The 26,435-nt window shown below is 48.3% G+C and overlaps 2 protein-coding genes across 2 annotated transcripts in view; both read left to right on the top strand.

Annotated features, from left to right (window-relative positions):
* Positions 1–26,435, top strand: part of LOC127184023 (phosphatidylinositol-3-phosphatase SAC1) — a 142,306-nt gene that overhangs the window by 58,996 nt on the left and 56,875 nt on the right. The gene's annotated exons all lie outside the window — the stretch shown is intronic.
* Positions 135–22,653, top strand: LOC127184026 (LIM domain-containing protein 1). The gene is made up of 7 exons (XM_051140239.1): positions 135–236; positions 14,683–14,750; positions 15,933–15,995; positions 19,928–20,058; positions 20,563–20,614; positions 21,105–21,173; positions 22,506–22,653. Exons 1-7 carry the CDS (start codon positions 191–193, stop codon positions 22,641–22,643), a joined length of 567 nt encoding a protein of 188 aa, XP_050996196.1. The 5' UTR covers positions 135–190; the 3' UTR covers positions 22,644–22,653.

The following is a 26,435-nucleotide window of genomic DNA, read 5'->3' on the forward strand; positions in this document are numbered from 1 at the left end:
TAAGAACTAAATGCTAAGAAATCCATGGGTGTGGCATTGAGGTAGGGGAGGGTATTCTACTTTGTACATTGGCTTTTTCATGACTTTTTAATCACAATTCTCCCCTGACGTGGTGACGTTTTCTTGCCTTGTAGGAGCCTGTGTGAAGTGCAGCAAAGGGGTGTTTGGAGCCGGCCAGGCCTGTCAGGCCATGGGAGACCTCTACCACGATGCATGCTTCACCTGTGCAGCCTGCAGTAAGTGTGCAGCAGTGGGGGTGGAAGGAGGAACGCAGGACCAGGAGGGTGGGGAGGGTTGGAACCCCAAGCTGCTTGCCTCCTAGGCAGTCGCTCCACCATGGAGTCACACTCCAACTGGAGTATCATTTAGAGCAAGGACTCTTAATCCCCAGTACAAGGCTAATGGAGTAAGATGACTTGTCTCTACATACTTAGGATAGTCGTTGAGTGGTTTCAAAGTCGTCCTTAGTAACACCAGGTTTGTAGTGTACAGCGGAGGCCTCAGGACAGAGGGAAGAGATGCGCAGGGCCTACGCTGGCGGCCACACACCTCGAGACCATTGGTCAGTTACCAAACCTAGTGGGAGGTGGTGGGTTGAGCTGATGGCAGCTGCTCACTGTGGCGTCTGTGAGGCATGATGTCTGCATGTCTGACTCAGGCGTGGATTACGTTTGATTATAGTGTCTGCTGAAGATCAGTGCAGAGGAGGTTTTGGTGAAAATTTCCCCTCTCTTCCTTTTTCCTGTGATTCCTTCCTGTTTGAAAGTCATCTCTTGGCTGGAGAGATGGCTCAGAGGTTAAAAGCACTGCCTGCTCTTCTAAAGGTCCTGAGTTCAATTCCCAGCAACCACATGGTGGCTCACAACCATCTGTAATGAAAGTCATCTCTTAGCCTGGGCCCCAGTGGCACATATCTTTAATCCCAGAACTCAGCACTTGGGGTGGGTGGTGGTGGTGGGATGGAGCTCAGTTCAGCTATCCTGGTCTACAGAATAAGTTGTAGGACAGCCAGGGCTAAACAGAAAAACCTTGACTCAGAGAGAAGTGAGGAAAAAGAAAGGAAGTCAGTTTCTCTTTACTAGGCCATAATGCCACACAAGGAACAATTTCTATCATTTCTATGTCTTTTTTTAAAGACTTATTTATTTATTATGTATACAGTGCTCTACCTGCATGTAACACCTGCATGCAGAAGAGGGCACCAGATCTCACTATAGATGGCTGTGAGCCACCATGTGGCTGCTGGGAATTGAACTCAGGACCTTGGAAGAGCCAGTGCTTTTAACCTCTGAGCCATCTTCCAGCCCCCATTTCTATATTTTAATTCACCTAATGAGCTTTCCTGATAACTTATCCTTTTCTGTGCATACATTCTACTCCGTGAGTCTGATCACCGATTCCAGGCAACTTAGCAAAGTGAGCCAACTCTGTTAAGTGGAGCGTGGCCAGACACTGATGTGCCATCGTCTTTCAGTGTGAATGATGTGAGCATCATAACATGTACATGTAGAGAAAGTAAGGACACTATATAGGCAACCACATACATGAAATACGTTAGGCGAATATCACTGGTGGGGCGTGAAGAGATGGCTCAGAGAAAACCCACTGGCTGCTCTTCCAGAGGACCTGAGTTTGTTCCCAGCACCAACAGAGAGGCTCGTAACTGTCTCTAACGTCTGTTGTCAGGGATCCTGATGCCTTCTTCTGGGCCTCACAGGGACCAGGCCCTGCACATAGTACACAGACATACATGCCAGCAAAACACACCATACATATATAAAAAAATGAAATAATGAAAAAACATTTTAAAAAATGTCATTGGTGGGCAGGGAGACACACGCCCAGGAACTGAAGCACAGCCTTGGGGATGTCCACTCAGATAAAGCCCAGGTCCTTGAGTATACACACACACAAGCAAGCAAACAACAAACAAAAACAAAAAAAGAAAGAAAGAAAGATAAATAAATAATTACTTTAAGGTGGTCAACGGGAAGGAAAGCTAGAGAATGTATTAAGTGAGAATGAAGATTAGTACACACTTCAAGTTTAAGCACGATGGAGGTGGGTTGGAAGGATGGTAGCTCAGATGGGAGAGCACTTGCCTAGCATGCGTGAGGTCCTGGGTTCGATTCCCAGCACCACAGAAATCAGGCATGATGATGAACACCTACCATTCCAGGGGCTCCTTAGCTACACAGTGCATTCAAGGGCAACCTGACCAACATGTTCAACAGGAAAAGTATCTTTGACATTCGGTTCTTGCAATGGTTTTTCTTTATTTTTGAGTTTATAATATAATTACATATTTTCTTCTCCTTTCTCTTTCCTGTAAACACTTCCTAATACTCTCCTTGCCTTCTTTCAAACTGATGGACTCTTTTTTTCCCCATTAAATGGGTGCTGCGTACGTGCATGAGTGTGAGAGTGTATTCCTACATACACCCTGCTGCAGCCTGTATGAAGTCACGTTATCTTTGTTTTCAGGACTGACCAGTTGATATGGGTAACCAATAGGTATGTTCTTCCCTGGAAGACTGACAACTGCTTCTTTTTTCTTTCTTTCTTTTTTTTTTTTTTTTTTGGTTTTTTAAGACAAGGATTTTTCTGTGTAGCCTTGGCTGTCTTGGACTCGCTTTGTAGACCAGGCTGGCCTCAAACTCACAGAGATCTGCCTGCCTCTGCCTCCCTAATACTGGGATTAAAGGCCTGCGCCAACACCTGGCAAACAACTGTTTCTTAATATTTGCTCTGTTTACCAGGGAAAACTGTTTTACCCTTTAGAAAAAAAAAAGTCTCAAGCAGTGTTTTGTTTGAACTAGGAAAGCAGTCAGCAGGTAAGACGCCTACTGATGACCCGGGGGCCGCTGTAACGAAGCACCATGGACCAAGTGGCTGGCAGACAGCTGCGCTGATTGCTCACCATGTAGTCTGAGAGCCACGTCAGGCACCAGCATATTTAGTGTTTTGATGTTTGAGGGGCCTGCTTCCCGGGTCATAGATGGCCTTCCTGGCGTCGTCTTAGAAGAGGAATGGAGCTCCCGGACAGGGACTTCTTTGAGTCATCCCAGAGCTCTGGCCTCCTTCACAAGGTTCTGTCTGCCGACGCCTGACTCTAGAATGAACACTTGGGAGCTGCCATCTCAGCAGAAGAGTTTTAGGGAAACACAGACAATCAGCTTATTTGTACCTGTGGGTGTGTGAACAGTGTCTATTCCTTAATGAAATACATAACCTGCTTCAGATGGTAGCACCCAGGCACTGTGGACTAAGGTGGCACCTGGGCTCTTTAAGTTTTGACTATAATTTACACTGTATTCCGCTATGAGTGTCTTTCTCCTCAAACACTCATGTTGACGTGCAATGGCCGGAGTCATAGTTGATAGTTTTTGGAGGTGGGGACACTTGGACGGGCTTTGTTGGAGTTATGAGAATGGAGCTGACCAATTGCTTTATATAAGATGGAAGACTTCTACCATTCTGAGGTGCCTCATGCTGCCTTTGGCCTCTGCGAAGTCCCCTTTAGCAAGAAGTCCCTCTGCAGATGTGGCCTTTCCACCGGGAACATTTAGAACTGTAAGCCGAATAACCTTTTTCTTTATAAATTATTCAGACTGTGCTATTTAGTGATAGCATAGAAAGCAGACTAAGGCACACTGACAACTGAAAAGACTATGTCAAAGATGCCACCTTGCTGGGTCCTTGTCCTAAACATTAAGGGATGACCAAACGCTAAAAAGAGTCAGGTGAGACGGGTGGTGGTGGCGCACGCCTTTAATCCCAGCACTTGGGAAGCAGAGGCAGGTGGATCGCTGTGAGTTCAAGTCAGCCCTGCTCTACACATCAAGTCCAGGGACAGCCAAGGCTACACAGAAAAACCCTGTCCTCGGGGAGCAGGGGGAAGAGTCAGGTAACTGCAGGTTCGTTGGAGGACACTGAGAAACAATCTTGCAGTGTGGTCAAGGAGCCTCAGTGGACACTCCTCTGAGCATTGGTCAGAATGCCTCATTTCTCTGTAGAAATGAGAGGCTGATAGCGGGCTCCCGCCCACCTACTTTGCATTTAGGAAGCTACATGTGAGGGAGGCATCCCACAAGACTGAGACACATCTCTGTCTTTCCAGGTCTGGACGCTGTGGCAGGTTCCCATGCTCAGGTTTGCACTTCATCACCCCTTGATGAACAGCCGTGTTAGTTTTAGTTATTTCAGATGTGAGAACCACCGGTAACCACAAAGACCTGTGCAAAGGACAGAAGAAGCCTGTTGCCGTGGCCTTGAAGTGCATGTCTTTGCTCGGTGTCCCCTCTAGTTTTTATCCTTTTTAGAGTTGTGACTAGAATGTAACCGACGTGCACCCTCTTATTTAGCGGCTGTAGCTGCCCCAGTGCTCGCATGGTAACCCACTGAGTCACTCCACAGTCTTATGGCATTTAGCTCCTTCTGGCTTATGAGTTATTAAACCTCTTTGTTCAGTTTTTTTCCCTCCACTGGACTGTTTCCTTGAGTCCCTTCCCAGAAGTAGGCTTCCAGGGCGTGGAAGTGTAAGCATCTGTGTGGGTTGTTTCATGGTTTTCCTTCTTGATGAACTCTTCAGTCCTTGAGTGTTTGGTTGCCATGGAGACATGCACTGTGGCCTTAACTTCTCCTCCTAATGCTTATTACCCACCTGTGGTGGCGCCGTGGCCCCAATAGGAGGCTCTTAGGAAGCTGTTAGCTCATCCTGAAGGAGGAAAAGCAGGAGCGGCCTGGGCAGTGCTGGCTCACACTATCAATAAACTGACTAAGCATTCATCTCTGGTGGTGGGGGTTTGGGAGATGAGAAGAAAGGAGTGTGCTGACTTGTGGAGGTGATGTGAGTTAGTTCCTTTGGCACTTCTAGAATAGGCTAAAATGGAGAAAGTAGGCAAGGCCTTATATAATCACCCCAAACAGTTTGGGTCAGAAAAAGTAAGATTTTTGTTGTCAGGGTTGGAGTGCATGTGTGCATTTGTGGGAATAGATGCAGAGGCCAGGGGGAAACTATTGTCTATCAGGACACTTTGATTTTCTTTTCTGTTTATTATATTTATTCTGTGTGGGTGAGTGGCTGGACTTGCATATGCTACAGGACACTTGTAGAGTTATACAATAGCTTGTAAGGTTGGTTCTCTGTCTCTCTCTGCCTCTCTCTCTGCTCTCCTCTCTCTGTCAATCTGTCTCGCTGCTCTCTCTGCCTCTCTGTCTCTGTCTCTGCCTCTCTGTCTCTGTTTCTCTGTCTCTCTGCCTCTTCTCTGTCTCCCTCCCTCCCTCTCTCCCTCCCTCCTTCCTTCCCTCCCTCCCTCCCTCCCTCCACTATGTGGCTTCTGGAGATCAAACTCAGGCTATCAGACTTGGTGGCCAGCATTGTTTACCTACTGAGCCATTTCCATGGCTCATCTACCTTGTCTTTTGAGACAAGATTTCTCATTAGCCTAGGGATCACTAATGAGGACAGACTGGCAGGCCAGAGAGCCCTGTGCATCCTTTGTCCTCAACTCCCCGGCCCGGGATTATAACACACTCCACAGTGCCTGCTTTTTAATGCAGACTTTGGCATCAGATTCCCGTCTTCATGTTTACATGAAGTTTATACTCCCAACTGACTCATTCCCCCAACCCAAAAATGTTCTTGTGAGTCACTTAGCTTTCCTTACAAAGTCTCAAGCTGCCTCTGGGACCCAGCACCCTGTTCCTTGGCTTTGGAAGTGACCTTACCAACCCAGCTTTGGAAACACTCACATATTCTGGGATCTGAGTTCTGGCCCTCATGATTGTGCGGCCGATGGCTTTAACCACTAAGCCATCTCTCCAGCCCAGAACTGAACTTTTTTTTTTTTTCTCCTGAGACAGGGTTTCTCTGTATAGCCTTGGCTGTCCTAGACTCATGTTGTAGACCAGGCTGGCCTCGAACTCACAGTGATCTGCCTGCCTCTGCCTCCCTGGGTGCTGATATTAAGGGTGTGCGCCACCACACCTGGTTCAGAACTGAACTCTTAATATTACTTTGTTTTAATTACATTTGTATGTAATTAGCCTCATGTGTCTATTAGCCACTGGGGACAACACAGATGTAAACTAATCTAGATGACTGCTAAGTCTTACTTCCTTTAATGAGGGACTCATCTTGCTGAGAAACCTTTGCATTTTTACCCATCAAGGAAACATTCGTAGTGAAGTCAGCCGATGGCCAACTACTTTTTTAGAATTTGTTATCTCATTCCTGTTTCTAGAAGAGAGTAGTGTTTCTGCAGCATAGTTTTACTTGTCAGATTAAATGCCTGGCCTCTGTGTGGCCCCTCAATGCTGTCCCTGTCACTTATCCACATTGATTTTATCTGTTGAAGTACTCTGAAGGCAAATGTGAAATATTTATTCAGCACATTCACAGGAAATGGTTTTGATTGGCTTTTCTGTATGTTTATCAGTTGATATTTTTATTAACTATGTGATAATAGAAAAATTAAGAACTTCTTTGACTTGTATTTCCCAACTCAGGGAAACATTATTTGGTGCACCGCTAGTATTCATACCTCCAGCCATGTCCTACTTGGAAGCCTTTTTTTCCCCTTTTAAGACAGGGTTTATCTAGCCCAAGATGACCTTACACTTTCAGAGTAGAGAGACAGGCCTTGAACTCCTGATCTTCCTGTTACTGCCTCCTAAGAGCTTGGGTTGCAGGAATGCATCGCCTCACCCAGCTGGAGAGCAGGAGATTCTGAGTCTAGAATTCTAAAGTTGCAGCTCTGACTCCCATCTGGATGTATATGCTTGATGCTTGTCATCCAGGGTTATGATTTGACCACAGTGCGTTGCACCAGGTGGAACCCTGGCTCAGGATCAAGGCCAGAGTGGCCCAGTGCTTTTCAGCGGTCCCTGGATAAGCCCATCATTGGTAGCTGGGAACTTAGTAGGAACGTGGGTCCTCAGCTCCTTCTCATCCGTACTAAACCAGGATCTCTGAGACAGGACCCGACAGATCCACAGGTGGTGGTGTGTAGGGTGGGGAGGTGAGTGTATATGTGGTTTTACAGGTAGCCCTTGTGTTACTGGTGTGAGCATAGCAGCAGCACGCTTTTTTTTTAGATTTATTTATTTACTTATTTATTATGTACACTGCATGTACACCTGCAGGCCAGAAGAGGCACCAGATCCATTATACATGGTTGTGAGCCACCATGTGGTTGGTTGCTGGGACTTGAACTCATAACTTTGGAAGAGCAGACACAGTGCTCTTCAGCCTCTGAGCCAGTTCTCCATCCCCAACACCCAGCTTTTAACATGAGTTCTAGAGATGCAAACTCATGCCTTCATGCTTGTACAACAAGTGACCCTTCTGAGCCACCTCCACACGCTCCCGTACAGGTGATTTTACACCGCGAGTGATGCTTGCTCACTGGGCTGCTTGTTCTGGCCTCTGTCCATGTTATCTGCAGTGGCTCCTTGATGACACGCATGCCTCTAAGCTTCTGTTCTGTGAGAGGTCAAACAGTGGCGTATCTCACTGCTCAGTTGAGCAAAGTAAGGGTGAGATTTCTCTGGTAATACGAAGAAACCCAACATCTTTCCTGTAATGGAGTAAAGTGTGTGTTCTCTCATCACACTGGGATTAGGGGTGCAACATACAATTTGGGAACACTCTCACCTCCAGCACTGGGGGAAACATCTCTGTCAAAGGCTGCTTGAAGAAGTAGATCATTTTGTGTGACAATACAGATACCCCACAGCCTTGTGATCTCCGTGCCGATCAAGTACTTGGAATACAGTCTTAACCATTAAAGTTGCTTACTTATATTCATGTGTGCATAGCCACTTATGGCAGTAGCTGCTCACTCCTCCCCCAAGTACTGCACTCTGAGAGAAAACCCTTACAGAATAGAAACAAGAGAGATTGTAGTGTGAAGACACTGTTGACTTTGCCCTGGGAAGACCTGTATTTGAATCTCAACTCCAACATTTAAGTTTGACTTCTTTAGTCTTTAATTTCCCATCAGCAAAGGAAGATTCAGTAAGAATGCAGCAAGTTAGGCTCAAATGCCTCCTGTGAAGGGTTGCATTATTGCAAGATTAGTAATTTGTGCTACCTCCTAACACGCTCTGGAATGGTTGCCTCAGTCTGTCCTGCTGCTGCCTGGGTTTAGCACCACCTAGTGGTAGCTCTGCGCTCTAGCCGTGAACACCCTGCTCCTGGATCTCTAGGTGAGCTGGTGTCTGTCTGGCCTGATCGGGAGTGACTGATCCTGGATCAAGCATTCTTGGCTTCCCTGCTCTCACGACGGGCTGCTTTCTGTTTCCCGATTTGCTCCCTTTGTGCCTCCTTTCTCTAAACAGGTAGCAGTTGCCTCCAAGTATGAGTTAGAGCCAGGCTTGCTCTATCCAAATACGTGGTATTGGAGAATTCTGACTACAGAATGGAACAAAGGCCCGATGTGTAAAGATGTTGCGTTTGCACTCACTGAGGAAGGGACAACGTAGACTTGTGTTTTACAGAAGTTAGAACTGTGGGGTGGCCTAACGAAGCAGCTGGTTGGCACCTTTATAGAGTCAGACGACGCTGCCCGGTCGTCACCTGGATGAGCCCAGCATTCCCCATTTATGACGCTTTTGATGGGAGGAGAGCTCAGCAGCAGGCGCTTGCCTGTCGTGGACAAGGTTCTGGGCTCCATACCATTACTGGGGAGAGTTACGTTTATATGAGGAACCTCCACAGTTGAGAGTGCTCTGGAAGCTGTGGTTTCACGATACTCCAGAAGTAATCAATTCTGATGTTACTGCTCTGGTCAGTGGTAGAAACAGGCCTGTGCCTGATTCCTGCTTCACTCCAGTGAGTCGTTTCTCCAGTCTGAGGTCTGGAGCAGAAGATGGCTTTGAGCAGAGAACGACTGTCGAGTTCCCTGAAAGGCAGGGGACAAGACAGAGTCAGCAGTGGACATGTGCGGCAAGGCCTAAAAGTCTTCCTTAAAGCCAGGCACAGTGGTGCATACCTGTAATCCTAGCACTGAGGAGGCAGAGGCAGAGGCAGGTGAATCACTGTGAGTTCAAGCCCAGCCTGGTCTACAAAGTGAATCCAGGACAGCTAGGGCTACATAGAGAGACCCTGTCTCGAAAAACCAAAACCAAGACCAAATAAATAAATAAATAAATAAATAAAAATTGTTCCTTAAAATATACAAAGTCCCGGGGCAGGCGGGTGGATTTAAAAAATATATACAAAGCCCAGGCTAAAGAGGTGCATCATGGGTTAGGAACAGTCGGTGCTCTTCCTGAGAACCCGAGTTCGGTCCTAGCATCCATGGTAGGCAGCTCACAGCTGCCTGCACTGCCAGTGCCAGAGAATCTAATATCCTTTGGCCTCCCTGGGCACCTACGCATGGCACATACATGCATGTACACATAAATTTAAACAAAAACACATCTTTAAAAAAATTTTTTTTTAATTTTGAATTTTCAAGGCCGGGTTTCTCTTTGTAGCCCTGGCTGTCCTGGACTCACTTTGTAGACCAGGCTGGCCTGGAACTCACAGTGATCTGCCTGTCTCTGCACCCGAGTGCTGATATTACAGTCATGCGTCACCACACCACGCCTGGCCTAAATAAGTATTTTTATGTTATACATAATTCTAAAACGAACAAAGAAAACAAAACAAAACAAAAAAGTGCGAAGTAAAAAAAGAAAGAAAGAAAGAAAGAAATTTCTAGTACTATTTTTCAAGTATATTAGAAGTACCTAAAGAAGAAAGTAACTTTCACCTGTGACATCTCCTCCACTGCTGGCCCCTCTTTCCCTTCCCTGTGCCGAATCAGTGGTGGATGATATTTCCAAAATGAAATTGTGCTCTGACTACACGCATGCAGCTTGCTTTCTTCGTTCATCAATGTGCTCTGTCTTTTTGCAGCATAAGCATTTTCTGGCAATACAGCAGTGCATCACCGAGAGCTGCTCCGCTCTGTGTAATCATTTCTTTGAGTAAATGTTTATCGACTTTTTTTTTATTCTGTACTGAAGCCAATTCAGACTCACGGAATTAAGATAAGCATCTTAAAACTTCCTCTCCAGGAAGAGTTTGTCATTTTACACCCACTCAGGAGCTTAGGAAATGGCAGTGGCAGGCACCACGAAGGCTTTCCAGTCCATGTTGTGTAACACCTGTGTTTGTTTGCATGCTCGGGGATTTAAGACATTTGCATATCGTGGTCTCTGTAGATTTCAGGATAGAGCTGACCTTTCCCCTATTAAGATTTTCTTTAGATGTGTATGGTGTTTGCCCAATGCTCCATGTGTTCCACCCTCGTGCAAGGTGTGCATGGAGGCCAGAAGAGGGTGTGAGACCCCCTGGAACTGGAGTTACTGCGTGCTATGAGCCGCCATGAGAGTCCTGGGAATGGAACCCGTGTCTTCCCCAAGAGCATCCGGCTCTCTCAACAGCTGAGCCATCTCCCCAGCTCCTCCACGGCTGAGCCATCTCCCCAGCTCCTCCACGGCTGAGCCATCTCCCCAGCTCCTCCACGGCTGAGCCATCTCCCCAGCTCCTCCACGGCTGAGCCATCTCCCCAGCTCCTCCACGGCTGAGCCATCTCCCCAGCTCCTCCACGGCTGAGCCATCTCCCCAGCTCCTCCACGGCTGAGCCATCTCCCCAGCTCCTCCACGCTGAGCCACCATCCCCAGCTCCTCCATGGCTGAGCCATCTCCCCAGCTCCTCCATGGCTGAGCCATCTCCCCAGCTCCTCCACGGCTGAGCCACCATCTCCCCAGCTCCTCCACAGCTGAGCCATCTCCCCAGCTCCTCCACGGCTGAGCCATCTCCCCAGCTCCACGGCTGAGCCATCTCCCCAGCTCCTCCACGCTGAGCCATTTCCCCAGCTCCTCCACGGCTGAGCCACCATCTCCCCAGCTCCTCCATGGCTGAGCCACCATCTCCCCAGCTCCTCCATCCCATAAGCACTGGTTTCTAGCTCAGCTTCCTTTTCACTTCCTAGACCTCACTCCTGGAGACAGCTGGTGTTTGGTGTTTTTCACAGATAAGAAGAAGTCCTGTTTTCTGGTGGCACCCTTGCTCCCTCTAGTGCTCCGCCTACAGCCTCAGCGCCTTTGACCTTTGGTTCCATCTCTAACTGGTTCATCCTCTGAGAACTCTTAAGGACAAATCAGGGAAACATGGGTGTTCACTGGACAAGGACTCAGTAATCTGGGTGTGACTTGACGAAGGACAGTGTCAAACGCTGGACGCTGCGTGTGTAACTAATGATATGGATAGATCCAGTTTCTTTAACTTAGTGTCACATGCATTGCTGTTGCAGGACATCTGGCCAGTGTGACCCCGAGACTGAGAAGAATAAAACCTGTTTCTTGCTTGGTGTGGCTCAGCCCTAGCACACAACCTTTAATCCAAGAACTTTTTGTTTATTGTAAACAGGTGGTTGGGTGTGGCTCAGCCCTAGCAGTCCAAACACTATCTGTACACAGGATTTAATAAAGTTAACCCTAAGTCAAGAGGTGGAGCAAGAAGCCAGCTGACAGGGATTAAGTAGAAAGGCGGGGCATTGAGTTGAAGGATAGTTAAGACAGCGTGGAGAAGAGGGGCTTTTAGCTTTTTCCTTCTGGGACATCGGCTGAGTAGGAAGGTCAGCTGGGTGCTTTTCCTGTCTCTCTGAGCTTGTAGGTTTTCACCCCAGCGTCTGGCTCCTGAGTCTTTATTGGTAAAATCAAATGATTGGGATTCATTCTTTATAGCAATGCATTGACTATAACTCTAGGTTATTTGGCTTATGAGTTCTCCTATCTCCAGGGGCATTGAAGATGCTTCCGTTTTGTCTCTAGACCGTGTTGTACCCTTTTCAAAAGGATTTCAGTGCTTGTGGCTCTGACAGACGACTCCTGGACGGTTACTGCCTTTGTGGCTCTGACAGATGACTTCCGGGGTGGCTACTGCCTTTGTGGCTCTGACAGACGACTCCTGGACGGTTACTGCCTTTGTGGCTCTGACAGACGACTCCCAGGGTAGCTGCTGCCTTGGATTCTCCTCCAGTGGTCGCCTGATTTAGTGTAATTTCTGTTGCTGGGGGTGCTGGCCCTGGATTCCCAGCACTCAGGAGGAAGAACCGCAGACTCTCCATGACGTGGAGACCAACCTAGTCTACAAACCTGAGCTGCAGGCTAGCCAGGGCTACAGTGGTGAGAGACCTTGTCTCAAAACTCCTGATCCGCCTGTCTCCTGCCTCCTGAGTGCTAGGATTACAGGTGTGCACCACCACAACCCAACCAGATTTACTGCTTTGCCAGTTTATGAGATGGAGATAGAATTTCACTGTGCTTCTAATTTACATAATTCTCTCTCTCTCCTCTCTCTCTCCCTCTCCTCCTCTCTCTCCTCTCTCTCTCTCCTCTCTCCCTCCTCCCTCCTCCTCCTCCTCTCTCTCTCTCTCTCTCCTCTCTGCTTTCAGACAGGTTTCTCTGTGTAGGCTTGGCTGGTCCTAGACTCACTTTGTAGACCAGGCTGGCCTTGAGATCCGCCTGCCTCTGCTCCCGAGTGCATCACCACCGCCTGGCCTTAACTTACATTCCCTTGATTGCAGGTGGAATCGACATGTTATGTGGTAGATATGAGGTTGCTGTTAATCACCAAGGTGATGTGAAGATGACGTAACAGGCTGCTTCTTCTCTCTCTCTCTTCCTCTCTCTCTCCCTCCTCCTCTCCTCCTCCTCCTCCTCCTCCTCCTCCTCTCCCTCTCCTCCTCCTCCGCCTCCTCCTCCTCCTCCTCTCCTCACAACCCCTCCTTAGCCCCCTGAGTGCTGGGATGACAGGCCCGTGCCACCATGCTTTGTGACATTGGTGATTTGGCTGTCAGGTGAGGTCCTTGACCCCAGGATCTTGGCTTCATGCAGTGCCAAGAATTCATTAGGCTTTTGGGACTTGCAGGGCCTGTGGGTTTCTGCAGTTGGGTACCAGAAGCACATGGTGTCCTTGGCACTGTAGAGCCGTGTCTGCATGCCCTGCACAGGTGTTGAGGATGAACTTGCCCAAGGATGTGTCCTGGCTCTTCGCTCATTTGTGATGAAAGACGTTGATTTTTTTTTCTTTTCTTTTTTTTTTTTTTTTCTTTCCTTTTGCTTTGTTTTTAAAGGTTTCTATATTTATTATGTTATTATGTATTATACAGTGTTCTGCATGTACACCTGCAGGCCAGAAGAGGGCACAGATCTCACTGTAGATGGTTGTGAGCCATCATGTGGTTTCTGGAAATTGAACTCAGGACCTTTGGAAGAGTAGACAGTGCTCTTAACCTCTGAGCCATCTCTCCAGCCCATTGTTTTGTTTTTTAAGGCAGAATTTCTCTGGCTGTCCTGGAGCTTGCTTCGTAGACCAGGCTGGCCTTGAACTCACAGAGATCTGCCTGCCTCTGCCTCCTGTGTGCCTGGATTAAAGGTGTCACCACCACACTGATGATGTTTTCTAATCAGTGTTTCAGCTTCACAGAATCAGAAGTCTAATCTAAGAGTTCATGCTTTGAAGTCCCATACCCCAGACAACACCACTTAACATCAAGAGAAAATACAACACATCCTTCCTACTCTGGTAGGTTGTCCTGGGTGACTGTCCTTAGGTCCTCAGGAGAGATTGCTGCCAGTGCCCTGTGCTGGTGTGCCTCCTCTAGCCTGTCACCAAGGCTCACGGACACCTCTAAGCAGTGACAAACTCCTAGAAGGAGATATATGGTGAACCCACTTTGGCTCCAAATTTCTCTATTAAATAGCACCAGCCAGGGAACCTTCTTCCTGGACTTAGTCTGTTCTTTGCTGAGGGCCACACTGTTATTCTCTGTGTGGCCTCAGCTAGCCTGGCCTCTCAAATGCCAGGATTACAGGTGTCCAGCACCACCAGCTAATAGCACCCTTTAATTAAAAATAACAACTGTCATCAACAGTTGGCATTCCCTATGTGAGGTTAGAGTCAGGGGCCCTTTCTTTAATGCTAACTTTATTACATAGTAACCTTTTTTCTTTTACGCGTTGAAGTTATTTTTATAAGACAGTGTTTGTTTCTCTTAGCTTATTTCTTAACCTGGCTATCACACAAATAATTAAGACTCTTATATTTGTTTAATAAGCTTCACAACACAATCTTTTTTTTAAAAAAAGATTTATTTATTTATTTATTATGTATACAGTCTTCTGCCTGCTTGTACACCTGCACACCAGAAGAAGACACCAGATCTCATTATAGATAGTTGTGAGCCACCATGTGGTTGCTGGGAATTGAACTCAGGACCCCTGGAAGAGCAGCCAGTGCTTTTAACCTCTGAGCCATCTCTCCAGCCCCACAACACAATCTTCAACAATTTAAATTTGTTCTTAACCCTCTATGTTATTTGTCTTACTCCCAGCAAACATCCAGCAATAATTGCACTTGTAGGAGCTCCTTTGTACTGATCTTTCCTGGACCTCTCCCATGGCTGAATCCCCTACTTCCTCCTCTAACTCCTCCTCCCCTGACTGACAGGAAGTCCAGCCCTATTCCTCCCCTGCTCAGCGATTGGCTGCAAGCTGCTTTATTGGCATACCAGGGAACAATTGGGGAGCAGTGTTTACACCACATTGAGGCAGAAATCAAAAGTTAAACCATTCAATAACCTTATGCCTACATTTACCCCATCTTCCTGTTTTTACTTCAGGCAGAAAGTTAAGAGGAAAAGCCTTCTATTTTGTCAATGGCAAAGTATTCTGTGAGGAAGATTTTTTGGTGAGTATACATGCAGACTGCAGGGAGGGTGGCTTAGGGCAGGGTCCTGAGAGGCCTGATGGCAGGAAACTGTTTCTCTGCGCTTCTGGTACAGCTGGGAGAGGGCTGTTCCCTCCTCATGGATGCCTGGGTAGCCTGACTCCTGAAGCCAAAGACAAGCTAAAAGCTTTATGCATGTGCATGTACCTCTCTCCCAACGAGAGAGAGAGAGAGAGAGAGAGAGAGAGAGAGAGAGAGAGACGCGTGTGCACACCCGCACATGTGCTTGTGTCAGTGCACATGCACGCGCATGTCAGTGCTTTTTGGCTACTTTATTGATTCTTGTATCTACCACACTTTTCTACCCCAATCCATTCCGACATCCCCACACAAGGTAGGTGAGAAAGAAGTTTCTATGAGAAAGGAGATATAGACCTCTTTAGACTACTTCCTGTTGATTGGGGGTGTTGAGTTCCTTGGGGCAAGTCCAATCTTCCTTATCAGAATATCTCCAACCAGCAACCAGCAATCCAATTACCCAGCAATAGCAAAAGCAAAATCAGCCTCAGGGGAGCAGCTGCTGCCACGGGCCCTCTTGGGGCTCTCATATTTATACCCTCTTAAGAGTGCCCAGAATTCCAAATGTAAACTCTCTGCAGCTGGCACAAATCATGGCCCTCCTAGAGCATGAGACAAGTCAGCATGTGTGTGTGTGTGTGTGTGCGCGCGCGCGCGCGGATATGCAAGTGTACATATACAGGAGTGTGTGTCAGTGCATTATGCATACACATGCAAGTGTCAGTGTGCTTATTGGGACACAGGGTGCCAAGCCCCAGCCCTGTCCTGGATACACTCATGAAGATCTGCCTGCCTCTGTGAGTGCTAGGATTAAAGGTGTGTGCTGCCACACTCAGCTCTGGGACCCATAATTCATATTTGCTCCAAGTTTCCAAGTGATTCTAAGGATCTTGTCTTTGGGAACCTTTGAGATGAGGGATTAGAGCCTCTCTGTGTTAATTTGTTGTATAGAGCTTGACACAGTGAGGGGGCCCAGATACAGCTACTAAAATGGGCGGCCCAGCACTGCCCAGGACACTGCACACGCTTGCACACCCACCCTATGGGGAACCATAGGTTTCTCAGAAACCCATCCTTCTCCCTGCTGGTGGGGAGGTGGTTGACCTGTCTTTCTTCTCTCTACAGTACTCTGGCTTTCAGCAGTCTGCAGACAGGTGCTTTCTTTGTGGACACCTGATCATGGACATGGTGAGTATTGTTTTGGAAAGAGGCTAAAAAGAACTTAACAGCTGAGCACGTTTTCTTCCTGGTTGTGGTCACTGCTGGTTCTTGCACAGTGCAGCTGCTTCCTCTCTAGTGGAAGCTGTGGTCGGCTTAGAGCAGTTTTAACCACGCACACTACCGTGATTCTGCTCGCACCCACCGACCTCTGGCTTCTCTGTGGTCCTTTCCCAGTGAGGTGCTAGGACCAGCTTGCTTTGCTTTCTGTCACCTGGGAACCAGGTCCAGTCAGAGGAATGCTGTTGTTTTCTTCTTCCAGCACAAGCCATTTCTGAGAAAGCTTTTGGCGTTCATACAGACAGGCTGCAGGCTTTCATATCCCATTCTGTGCTCAGCCACTGGCTCTTCTAGGGTGTCTGGGTCTCAGTCTTTGTTTCATAAGTGAGAATAAGGTTTCCTGTGGAATCAGGTACTAAGTTAACAAATTATTTATTGATGGGAACTGGCCTTTAAGAATTTAAGAGCTAGTTGGGTATGGTGGCGCACGCCTTTAATCCCAGCACTCGGGAGGCAGAGGCAGGCAGATCACTGTGAGTTCGAGGCCAGCCTGGTCTACAAACGCTCTACCAACTGAGCTACATTCTCAGCTTTTGTACATGACTTTGATGGCTGTGCTTTATTTCTGGCTATATACCAACATTATAAAGCAACAGTGTTCAGAGCTCTCCCTGCTCATGAGGAGTAGTACCTGCTGTCATCTAGGCCTTAAACACAGCAGTGCTTAGCCCTGGGACATCTGTGGCCTCACTACTAGCCAAAGCCTCCCTGAAAGTATTAATTACTTTTCTTTTCTTTTTTTGTTTTGTTTTGTTTGTTTTTTGAGACAGGATTTCTCTGTGTAGCCTTGGCTATCCTGGACTCACTTTGTATACCAGGCTGGCCTCGAACTCACAGCAATCCACCTGCTTCTGCCTCCTGAGTGCTAGGATTGAAGGCATGAGCCACTACGCCTGGCAATTAATTACTTTTCAACTGTTGTGAAAAGACACCATGACTGAGCCAAGAAACAGTTTACTGGGGCCTTACAATTCTAGAGGGTGAGGTCATGAGTATTTGGCAAAGAGCATGGCAGAAGAGCATGGTACTGGAATAGTAACTAAGTGCTTACATCCTTGTCCAAAGGTAGGAGGCAGAGAGAGCTTTTAAAACCTTAAAGACTGGGCTTGAAGAGATGGCTCAGAGTTTAAGAGCTCTTTCCAGAGGTCCTGAGTTCAATACCTTCCTGGCTCATAACCATCTGTAATGAGATCTGGTACCCTCTTCTGGCATGCAGGTGTCCATACAGGCAAAAACACTGTATACATAATAAATAAATCTTTAAAACCATAAAAAAAAAAAAACCTTAAAGACCACCGCCAGTGACACGCCCTCTCACAACAAGGCTACGCCTCCTAAATCCTTCCAAAATAGTTCCACCAGGCATTCAAATATATGAGCCAGCTGGGCGTGGTGGTGTGTGGCTTTAATCCCAGTGGGAGGCAGAGGCAGGTGGAACACTGTTGAGTTCGAGGCCAGTTTGGTCTACAAAGCAAGTCTAGGATAGCCAAGGCTACACAGAGAAACCCTGTCTCGAAAAAATCAACTATATGAGCCTATGGGGCTGTCCCATTCAAACCACTACACCGAGGAATGTGGCTTCTGCCACAAAGTACCTGTGAGTGTGTAGGCAGGCATACGCCATAAGCCGTAGCCCTCTACCTGTCTGTTTAAGACTGACTGGCAGCTTTTAAAACAGAACTCCAGCTGTCAAGAATTCTAATGTAATATTTTTACTTATAAAAATTATGTGTGCCTGTGAAGTGGTATGTCCATGTGAGTTCAGTTCTCCGTGTGCTCACGCGCGTGTGTGTGTGTGCGCGCGAGTGTGTGTGTGTGCGCGCGAGTGTGTGTGTGTGTGTGTTAGTATGCCCACAAGTATGTGAGTGCTCATAGAGTCCAGAGGAGGACGTCAGGACCCCTGGAGCTGGAGTTACAGGTGTCAGTGAGTCAGCAGATGTGGGCTGGAAAGTGAACTCAGATCCTCTGCCTTAACTGATGAGTCATCTCTCTTGCCCCAGAGACTCTTGCAGACACACACTTAGCTCTGTAGCAGAGCCCCAGCTATCCAACTGTATAAACTGAAAACACGGGTAGTAAAGGGGTATTTTCTGAAATAGGCCTATTCCTCAATGCCAAGTTTTGGAGACCAGCCAGGATGTAGCAAAATGGTGTCTTCTCTGGATTTGACGTTAGGCACAGTGAGGGCTACGTTAATCTAAGGATCTCTTGCCTTTAAGAGGAAATGCATTCCAGTTGCCAAGTGGACTTTGGAAGCCTGGCAGGTGTTCTTTGGCGGTTAGCTGCAGGTGGAGAGGGTTTTAGAGGCAGTAAAACCCATAGGGAGTGAGGAAGTCTGAGATACCATCTGCGATAGCAGAGTGGTCCTCCTGTGCTCCCTGGCGGCGTGTGTGTGTGTGTGTGTGTGTGTGTGTGTGTGCGCGCGCAACAAATTTCCAGTGGAAGGAGCTGGATGGTAGCACATATCTTCCACGGTCTTGCAGCGTCCCGCAGGCTCCCTTCCTTAGGCCTGTGTGAAGGCTTTCTAGGCTGAACACCAGCCGTGGGTGGCTGCTCTGTGTGTTCCCTGCAGACTGGTGTTGGGTGCTCCTGTCCGTGGTGATGTCACAGTTCTGTTATTTTTGCTATCTCATGGCCCGGGTAATTGCAGAAGTAAATCTCCCACTCAATCAGCAAACACACTTGAACTGCAAATTACAGCAGTCTCCGATTCTAATAGCACGCGTCCAATTATCTTAAGACACCGGCTGCTAGACATTAGGTCTGTGACTCCTAATAGGAGATCTGGGGTGGGGTCTGGGAATGTGTGTCTTTACCAAGTTCCCAGGTAGTACTAAAGTTGCAGGTTCAGGGCCCACACTTTGAGACGGGGACTCCACAGCCATTCCTAATGAGCTCCGTTACTGACCCACTGGCCTTTCCAGCTGTTTCTCCTCCTTTTCCTCCCCTCTTCTTCTCTTCTATTTCCCCCCTTTTTCTCTCCTCACATTGCCTCTCCCTCCTCCCTTTGTCCCTCTCCCCTCCCCTCCCCTCCCCTCTCCTCCCCTCTCCTCCCTTTGTCCCTCTTCCCTCCCCTCTCCTCCCCTCCCCTCTCCACCCCTCTCCACCCCTCCCCTCTCCTCCCCTCCTCTCCTCCTCCCCTCCTCCCCCCCTCCCCTCCTGCCTCCCGTCTCCCCCTCCTGCTTCTTGGTTGTCTGTGTTTTGGAAGGTTCTAGTAGCTCAAGTTATCACATCCAAATCAAATGACATGGAGAGGAAGGAGGCCTTTGGGCTTTCCCTTCATTGTGTTTTAAAAACAAGGACAACAGCAGAGGGATTCGTCTGTTTTGCTTGGACTTGAGATGATGAGGTCTCCAGCCAGGCTTCTAGGTTGTCACACTGCAGAATCAAAGCCACATGGAGGGGTCCCAGGATATAAAGAGGTTTTGTCCAAGTTCTCCTAGCTCCATCTGGAATTTCCTTCCATTCTTTTATACACCTGCTGCTTTCCTTATCAGGGATACAAGCTTTTGTGACTGGATTTAACTGGTTTATTGCTTTTTCCCAAGGTTCTGGTCCCAGGACAGGCCTAGCCTTACCTAGCATTGCTTTTTAGGAAAGAGCAACTTTCCTGCTTTGAAAGAGGGACCAGGTGGGAGTCTTGCTATTCCTCCCAGTCAGTAACCGAGGGAGTGCATGGTCCTTCCTCTCCTGATGCTGTGTCTAAGCAGACTAGCCCTCTCTTGACCTCTGTCCAGATGAAACTCTGCGCTAGGTAGAGCCTGTGCCAGTATGCTCCTCTTTCTCCGCGTCCCTCCTCCTTCCTTTCCTCCCCACGAACAGTTTTGTGTGTGTGCTCTCAGATCCTACAAGCCCTGGGGAAGTCCTATCACCCTGGCTGCTTTCGCTGTGTCGTCTGTAATGAGTGTCTGGATGGAGTGCCTTTCACCGTGGACTCCGAGAACAAGATCTACTGTGTCCAGGATTATCACAAGTAAGGAGAGAGGGAGGGAGTGGACGACAACCTGCAGGCGGCCCCGCTGAGTTCAGGGACCCGCACAGAAACTGTTCACACAAAACGCTAACCAGAGGAAGCCAACGAGCCTATGGCTCCAGCTTCACCTAATTTCACGAGGCACCGAGTCAGGCTTAGCGCCTACCACTCTCTACTTGATGAACCAGCCCAACTAGCTAGGAAGGGAGCAAACAACCAGCTACACCTTTATTCCTAAGGGAGCAGGAAGCAGCCACATGTCCCTGTAGCAGCCAGGAATGATTTTCATATTCCAAAGAGTGAGCCCAGCTCCACATACCCCCAGGGCTGGCCATAGTGGGGCTCCTGGCAGCTCCCCCCCCCCAGGGCTGGCCATAGTGGGGCTCCTGGCAACTCCACATACCCCTAGGGCTGGCCACAGTGGGGCTCCTGGCAGGCCCTGGTTGCCGTTTTTATGCTGGTAACAACACAGGTATGTACTGTGTTCCCTGTGCTTCCCCTCAGAGTGCTGGCCCCCAAGTGTGCAGCCTGTGGACTTCCCATCCTGCCCCCAGAGGTAAGACGCTCTCTAGATCTGTTCCTAGGTCTTCTACAGACTGGAGTATCTTCCTTGAGTCACTTGGAAGATCTGTAACCTGTTCTTTCATCTTTCAACATACCCCTCCAATGCCCAGTACTGTCTCTCTCTCTCTCTCCAGGGCTGGCTTCCTAGCCCCATGTCCTTTTCGTGCCTGTTTGACATGTGTGTCCCTGTGCACATGCAGTCATGCATACATTACACATGCAAAAAAAATTAAATTAAAAGAAACGTCCCCACTGGTCTTTTCTCAGTGTTGTGTCTGACATCCCAGATCTCCCTGCACCCACCCACTCTCACATCCACTGAATCCGGTCTTTTTCCTACAAGTCTTTAGTATTCACTGTTGACTTACAGTCCTCGCCCAAGGCCTCCTGCCATGACCCCACAGTCTCTTTCCACCCTGCCCCATTGTTGCTGACATTCCATGGACTTCTAACTGGCCTCTCTTGTTTTTCTGTTGTCTCAGGGCTCAGATGAGACCATCCGTGTTGTGTCCATGGACAGAGACTACCATGTAGAGTGCTACCACTGTGAGGTAGGCCTCTCCCTGCCCAGCCCTAGGTCATGGGACTGAGGTGGCCACCATGTTATCGCAGAGGTCCGTCCTCAAGAGCGAACTGTGTGGGTGGTAACCGATGCTTGGTGTGAAGGTCTATTCTATTTTTTTTTACAAATTCAAAATGAGAAGGTTCTAAAGTTGCAAAGCTCAGAGGATTGTGGGTAGCGTGAGGTAGTACAGTCAAGGACACTGACATGTATGAGGAGGGGATGGGTGTCCTTCCCTCCTGGGGGCAGAACATTCTGCCTGTCAGAAGGTGTCTGAACTGAGCTCTTTTGGAGATAAGTCCATGGATTAGTGGGTTCAAAGGTGGTGGGTGACCTGTGTGATATCCTACACTGAAGGAACCACAAGTGCCTCATGACTGCCAGAAAAGCCAGAGGTCCCTCCCCACCACACTTTACTCCATACTGAGAGGATTCATCCATAGACGTGGACCAGGTTCACTCGTGGTCTTGTAGGTGGGGAGAGCAGAGAGCATGGCCCACGTGCAGACTGGTCTCACTGCCAACACTGAGAAGCAGGTGCTCATCATGGCGCGCGGCACACGGCGAGTCTGGAGTAGAGAGTGAAGACTGAACAGTCTTCTCTGCACGTTCATGACTCTGGTTGGCCACTGAAAATAAAAGTGCCTTGCCAGGCAGCGGTGGTGCATCTCTAAGCTAAAGGCAGTCTGGAGTACAGAGTGAGTTCCAGGACTGTCATGAAAAAACAAACAAAACCACCACCAACAAAATACAAGTGCCACAACTGAAATCATGAGTGTCCTTCCTCGTTTTCTAGTAGCCACATTCAAACAGCTGAAAGGAGACAGGCTGGGTGCTGGTGATGCGGCTCAGCAGCGTGCGTGCCTACCATGCATGAAGTCCCGGCTTCAGTATGAAGCAACACACCGAGCAGGAGTGGTAATATGCACCTAGCATGCTGAGGCAGGGGATCAAAGTTCAAGGTCATCCTTGACTACAGAGCATATCTAGCCTGCCTGCGAGAGACACTATCTCAGAAGAGGAGGGATGCCTGGGATTAGTTAACCAACCCAAAAGATGCACAGTGCTATCATTTCAAGTGGTCCATATAAAAACTATACATAAGATATTTTCTATCCTCTTTGGGTCTTCTGTCTTGGAAGCCTGGTGTGCATTTGTTCTGAAGCTATGTCTCAGTTCCAACCCATCCCATCTGAAGAGCTTCATGGCGGCGGGTGGCCATTGGTTCTTCCACTGGCCAGGAGCTGCCCACACTGCGGGGCACTCTGCTGACCGGGTGGGTGGTCTGTTGTGTTTATGGTGCCTTCTTGCCTCCTTGCAGGACTGCGGTCTGGAGCTTAATGAGGAGGACGGCCACCGCTGCTACCCACTGGAGGACCACCTACTCTGTCACTCCTGCCATGTCAAAAGACTGGAGAAGGGACCTTCGCCTCCAGCGCTCCACCAGCACCACTTCTAGCTGGAGACGCGGGGGGAGGGGGGACGGTGGCCGAGGCTGCCAGGGAGGTCTCCATGCAGCACTCCTGGGCCCCTGAGCTGGAGCCCAGGGAGCGGAGAGACAGGGGTCAGGTTCCTGAGTGTGTGAAGGATGTCTTTCTTTTAACCACAGCAGTGTGCACTCCACATTCAGCGCGTGTGTTTTCCAAGTGCTTTTCCCCCATTGTCACACCCCATGAAATCACTCAGGAAGACTATCTAGCTTGCACACGGCACATGACACAAGATTGGGCCTGTGTAGCTGGACACATCCTACTCCCTGGAAAGTTTATGTTTTATGGAACAGGCTTTCAGATTGTGTTAAGCACATTTCACAGTGTCCCTAAAGAGAACAGTGATGGAGGTGAGCAACACTTCCTCCAGCTAGGAAAATGCCTGTACCCAGATAACCTTCACACACCTACGGCGTGACTCCTTCACAGTTTCCACCTCGGAGCTTTAGCTCCTCTGAGAGTGCTGCAAACTCTTACCAGCATTACAGCAAGAAAGAAGCATCGCGTATGCTTTGCACCCTTGGAGATTGTTTGGTAAACCAGAGCCAAGTTTAAATATCTGGGAGGCTGGGTCTCCCTGCTGTGCCTCAGCCTTCCTTTGCCCTGCCCCTCAGGCAGTGGAGCTGTGGCTGCCTTGTCCTAGCTTTGAAAGGACTGGTGCAGGCACCAGGCTCCTTTCCCACTGTTTGGTGCTGATTTTTCATTGCTTCCTCCAGTCTGTGACATTGGAGTTGCTTCCTCAGGGTGAGCCTGAGGATCCCCCACACCTTTTTCAGCTTATTTGCGCATGACCTTTGGGAATCCCAGCCCATAGCCTGGGAGAGAGCTCCTTTTGTTTTTGTTTTGTTTTTTCGAGACAGGGTCTCTCTGTGTAGCCTTGGCTGTCCTGGACTCACTCTGTAGACCAGGCTGGCCTCGAACTCACAGTGATCCGCCTGTCTCTGCCTCCTGAGTGCTGGGATTAAAGATGTGTGCCACCACTGCCCGCTGAGAGCTCCTTCTGAAAGGAAAGTTTTTGTGTGGGGAATCTCAAAGCTAGCACCGGAGGGAATGCGGAAGAGGTTACCAAGCTTGTTTCAGAGGTATCTCTCTTGCTCACTTCTTAGTACAGACATTCATTTGGTTTGAAGAAACCAATATAAGGTACATGCTTTTGTCTGGTTTTTCCTTCATTATTTCTCTCTACCTTTTTCCACACACAAAACATACCTCACAGATAGTTCTCACCAAATCACAGGTCAAAGAGTTGTTCACCCGTCATGTTGGAGACGGTGGCCAGTCTCCTGGTCTTGGCTGCCGCTAAGCAGTGCAGTCACAAAGCAAGGTCACCTGAGACTAGATGACCCTGAGCCAGCATTCTGGCCCCAAGTGCCTCTGCATGCTGGCTCCTCGAGTAGCTGGGCTAAGAGGGAGACCTCGTCTGAGCTGAGTGTGTGGGCATTCCTGTCCTCCCGACATTTGAGGGGCTGAAGTCTGCGAAGTTGGGGTTCGACAAGGCCGTGCTCAACTCCATGAGGCCCTGACCCCCTCAAAAAATTTTGAAAGAGAAGAAAAACAAAAGCCCACCCAGAACTGAAAAATGAAATTAACTCTGCCTATCACTTCCTGAGGCTGAAGGTTAGTGTCTCCTTGGTAGTTCAGATAGGTAAAACTAGAAAAACAAAAACGCAGTGGGTTTTCAGCTACTCTCTACTACCTTCAGGGAGTGCCTGTGGCTTGAGGCAGGAAGGCTGCAGTGTCTCACTTGTGCCAGTCAGGCTGCGTACCCAGCAGCAGGCTTGGACGATGAAGCATGTCCGTACCGTTCTCCCCTTCACGTTACCTACCTGGGCTCTGGCAAGGCTGGCGGGGGGAAGGAAATGAGCCTATATGTTTTTGCCATCTTTGAGGTTATGGTCTAGTCTAATTTCAGGTCAAAACGGTTGAAGAAAACTGCAGTGGAATCAGTATCAGAAGTAGAAGGGATGTGTTTGCAAATTGAATAATTTAAAATTCTGTGATTAATTTTTTTAAATGAAATTCCTGATTGAGATGATTCAGATGTGTTTGCAAATACTACATTTTATATTATTGAAAAAGAACAATAAAGAATTTGCAGACTTCCCAGATCCCCGGGACTGTTGTTTTCTGGAGAAGGCACCACTAGGAGGTCCCACAGTCCTTGTTTCTCTCCATCTCAGGCCTGTGCACTAGAACCATGAAAATATGTTCACTTATCTGGGATTTTAAATGGGCTATAAATTTTGGCCAGATCTGTAAGGAGATTATATGTATGCAGGAAGAAAACAGGCACTCAGGAGGGGGACTATGTTTTGAAAGTTAGCACAAGGAGATTTTTCAAGATTCCTGTACCACTCTTGTACCTTGGATTTAAACCGAGGAGATGGTGGCTGATCCCAGATCCAGGGCTAGCCTCTGTCACCACCGTCCACATTGAGACCTAGGGCTAGCCTCTATCACCACCATCCACATTGAGACCTAGGGCTAGCCTCTGTCACCACCATCCACATTGAGACCTAGGGCTAGCCTCTGTCACCACCGTCCACATTCATATCCAGGGCTAGCCTCTGTCACCACCATCCACATTCAGATCCAGGGCTAGCCTCTGTCACCACCGTCCACATTCAGACCCAGGGCTAGCCTCTGTCACCCTCGTCCACATTCAGCCCCATTCTGTCTGAACAGAGTTACTGGCTACGTGTTGGGCATGGCAGACTTTCCATTCCCCTGGCTAGTGCCTAAGTGAAGGCCCTTTATCTGAGGCCTGCCTGTGAGGGTCTCCCAGGTGGCTGACCAGACGAATCACAATGTTCTGAACACCTTCAAGTACTGTGTGCTTTGTTTGCATGGCCGTCAATCACACAAAACACAAACCAGGATTGCTAAGAAGTTTCAGAGTCCATGGTGCTTTGCAGACATTAAGTACTGTTCCGTAGCACCCTTTTGTCACCTAGTAAAAGTGTGGTCTACCAGTTAGATCCCTTGCAGAGAACAGTGTGAGACTGGACTCCAAACTCTGGTTGCACAATAGCCTTGTAAAAAATCTCAGGAGGAGAGAGAGAGCTCAGTTAGGTGCTTGCATGAGTCTGGCTCTCACAGGCCACGTAAGAATGCCAGGTGCAGTGCTGTGCTTCTATAACCTTAGTTCTGGGGAGATGAGGGCAGGCGGACCCCTGGGGCTTGATGGTCACCAGCTTAGCCCAGTTTGTGAGCTTGAGGCTGGAAGGTCTTGTTCCAAAGAAGGCGGGTACCCGAGGCAGTCTTTTGGGTTCCACATGCATATATGCCTGCACATTACTTGTGCATACATGTTAAGAAAAAGCCAGAAGACCAATTTTTTGTATTTTTCTTTGCCAAGAATCAGTCCTAAATTTGTTTACAGGTAGCCTCGGAGGTAACTTTAACAGAAAAAAAAAATGAATAAAATGTACTAAGCAATATTTTGTTCTGAATACAAACAGAACAGATGTGACCAATCTCTCCAGTGTGTGTGTGTGTGTGTGTGTGTGTGTGTGTGTGAAAAATCTCACTGCAAAAGGATATTATTTTCCTCTTTATCTTCCTGAAAAATTGTTCCAAGTTTTACTGTTATATAAAATTTTTCCAGGTGTTGTGACAGTAAAGCTTCATGTGTTTGTAGGCTATTAGTCTCTTCATGGTGGTTAGTGGGTGTTTTGTGTGTAGAGTAAACAGACAGTATGTTGTAGTAGGCTAGGCCTTGAACTCACGTTTACCTGCCTCTACTTGACATGCTGAGATGA

This window comes from Acomys russatus, chromosome 32, assembly GCF_903995435.1.
Source record: "Acomys russatus chromosome 32, mAcoRus1.1, whole genome shotgun sequence".
In the NCBI taxonomy this organism is placed as follows: domain Eukaryota; kingdom Metazoa; phylum Chordata; class Mammalia; order Rodentia; family Muridae; genus Acomys; species Acomys russatus.

Excerpts from the sequence above, each read along its gene's own strand:
- LOC127184026 (XM_051140239.1), top strand. The coding sequence starts at position 191 with ATGGGAGACCTCTACCACGATGCATGCTTCACCTGTGCAGCCTGCA. Across the intron at positions 237-14,682 it reads CTTCACCTGTGCAGCCTGCA|GCAGAAAGTTAAGAGGAAAA; the intron begins GTAAGTGTGCAG and ends TTTTTACTTCAG. Across the intron at positions 15,996-19,927 it reads GACACCTGATCATGGACATG|ATCCTACAAGCCCTGGGGAA; the intron begins GTGAGTATTGTT and ends GTGTGCTCTCAG.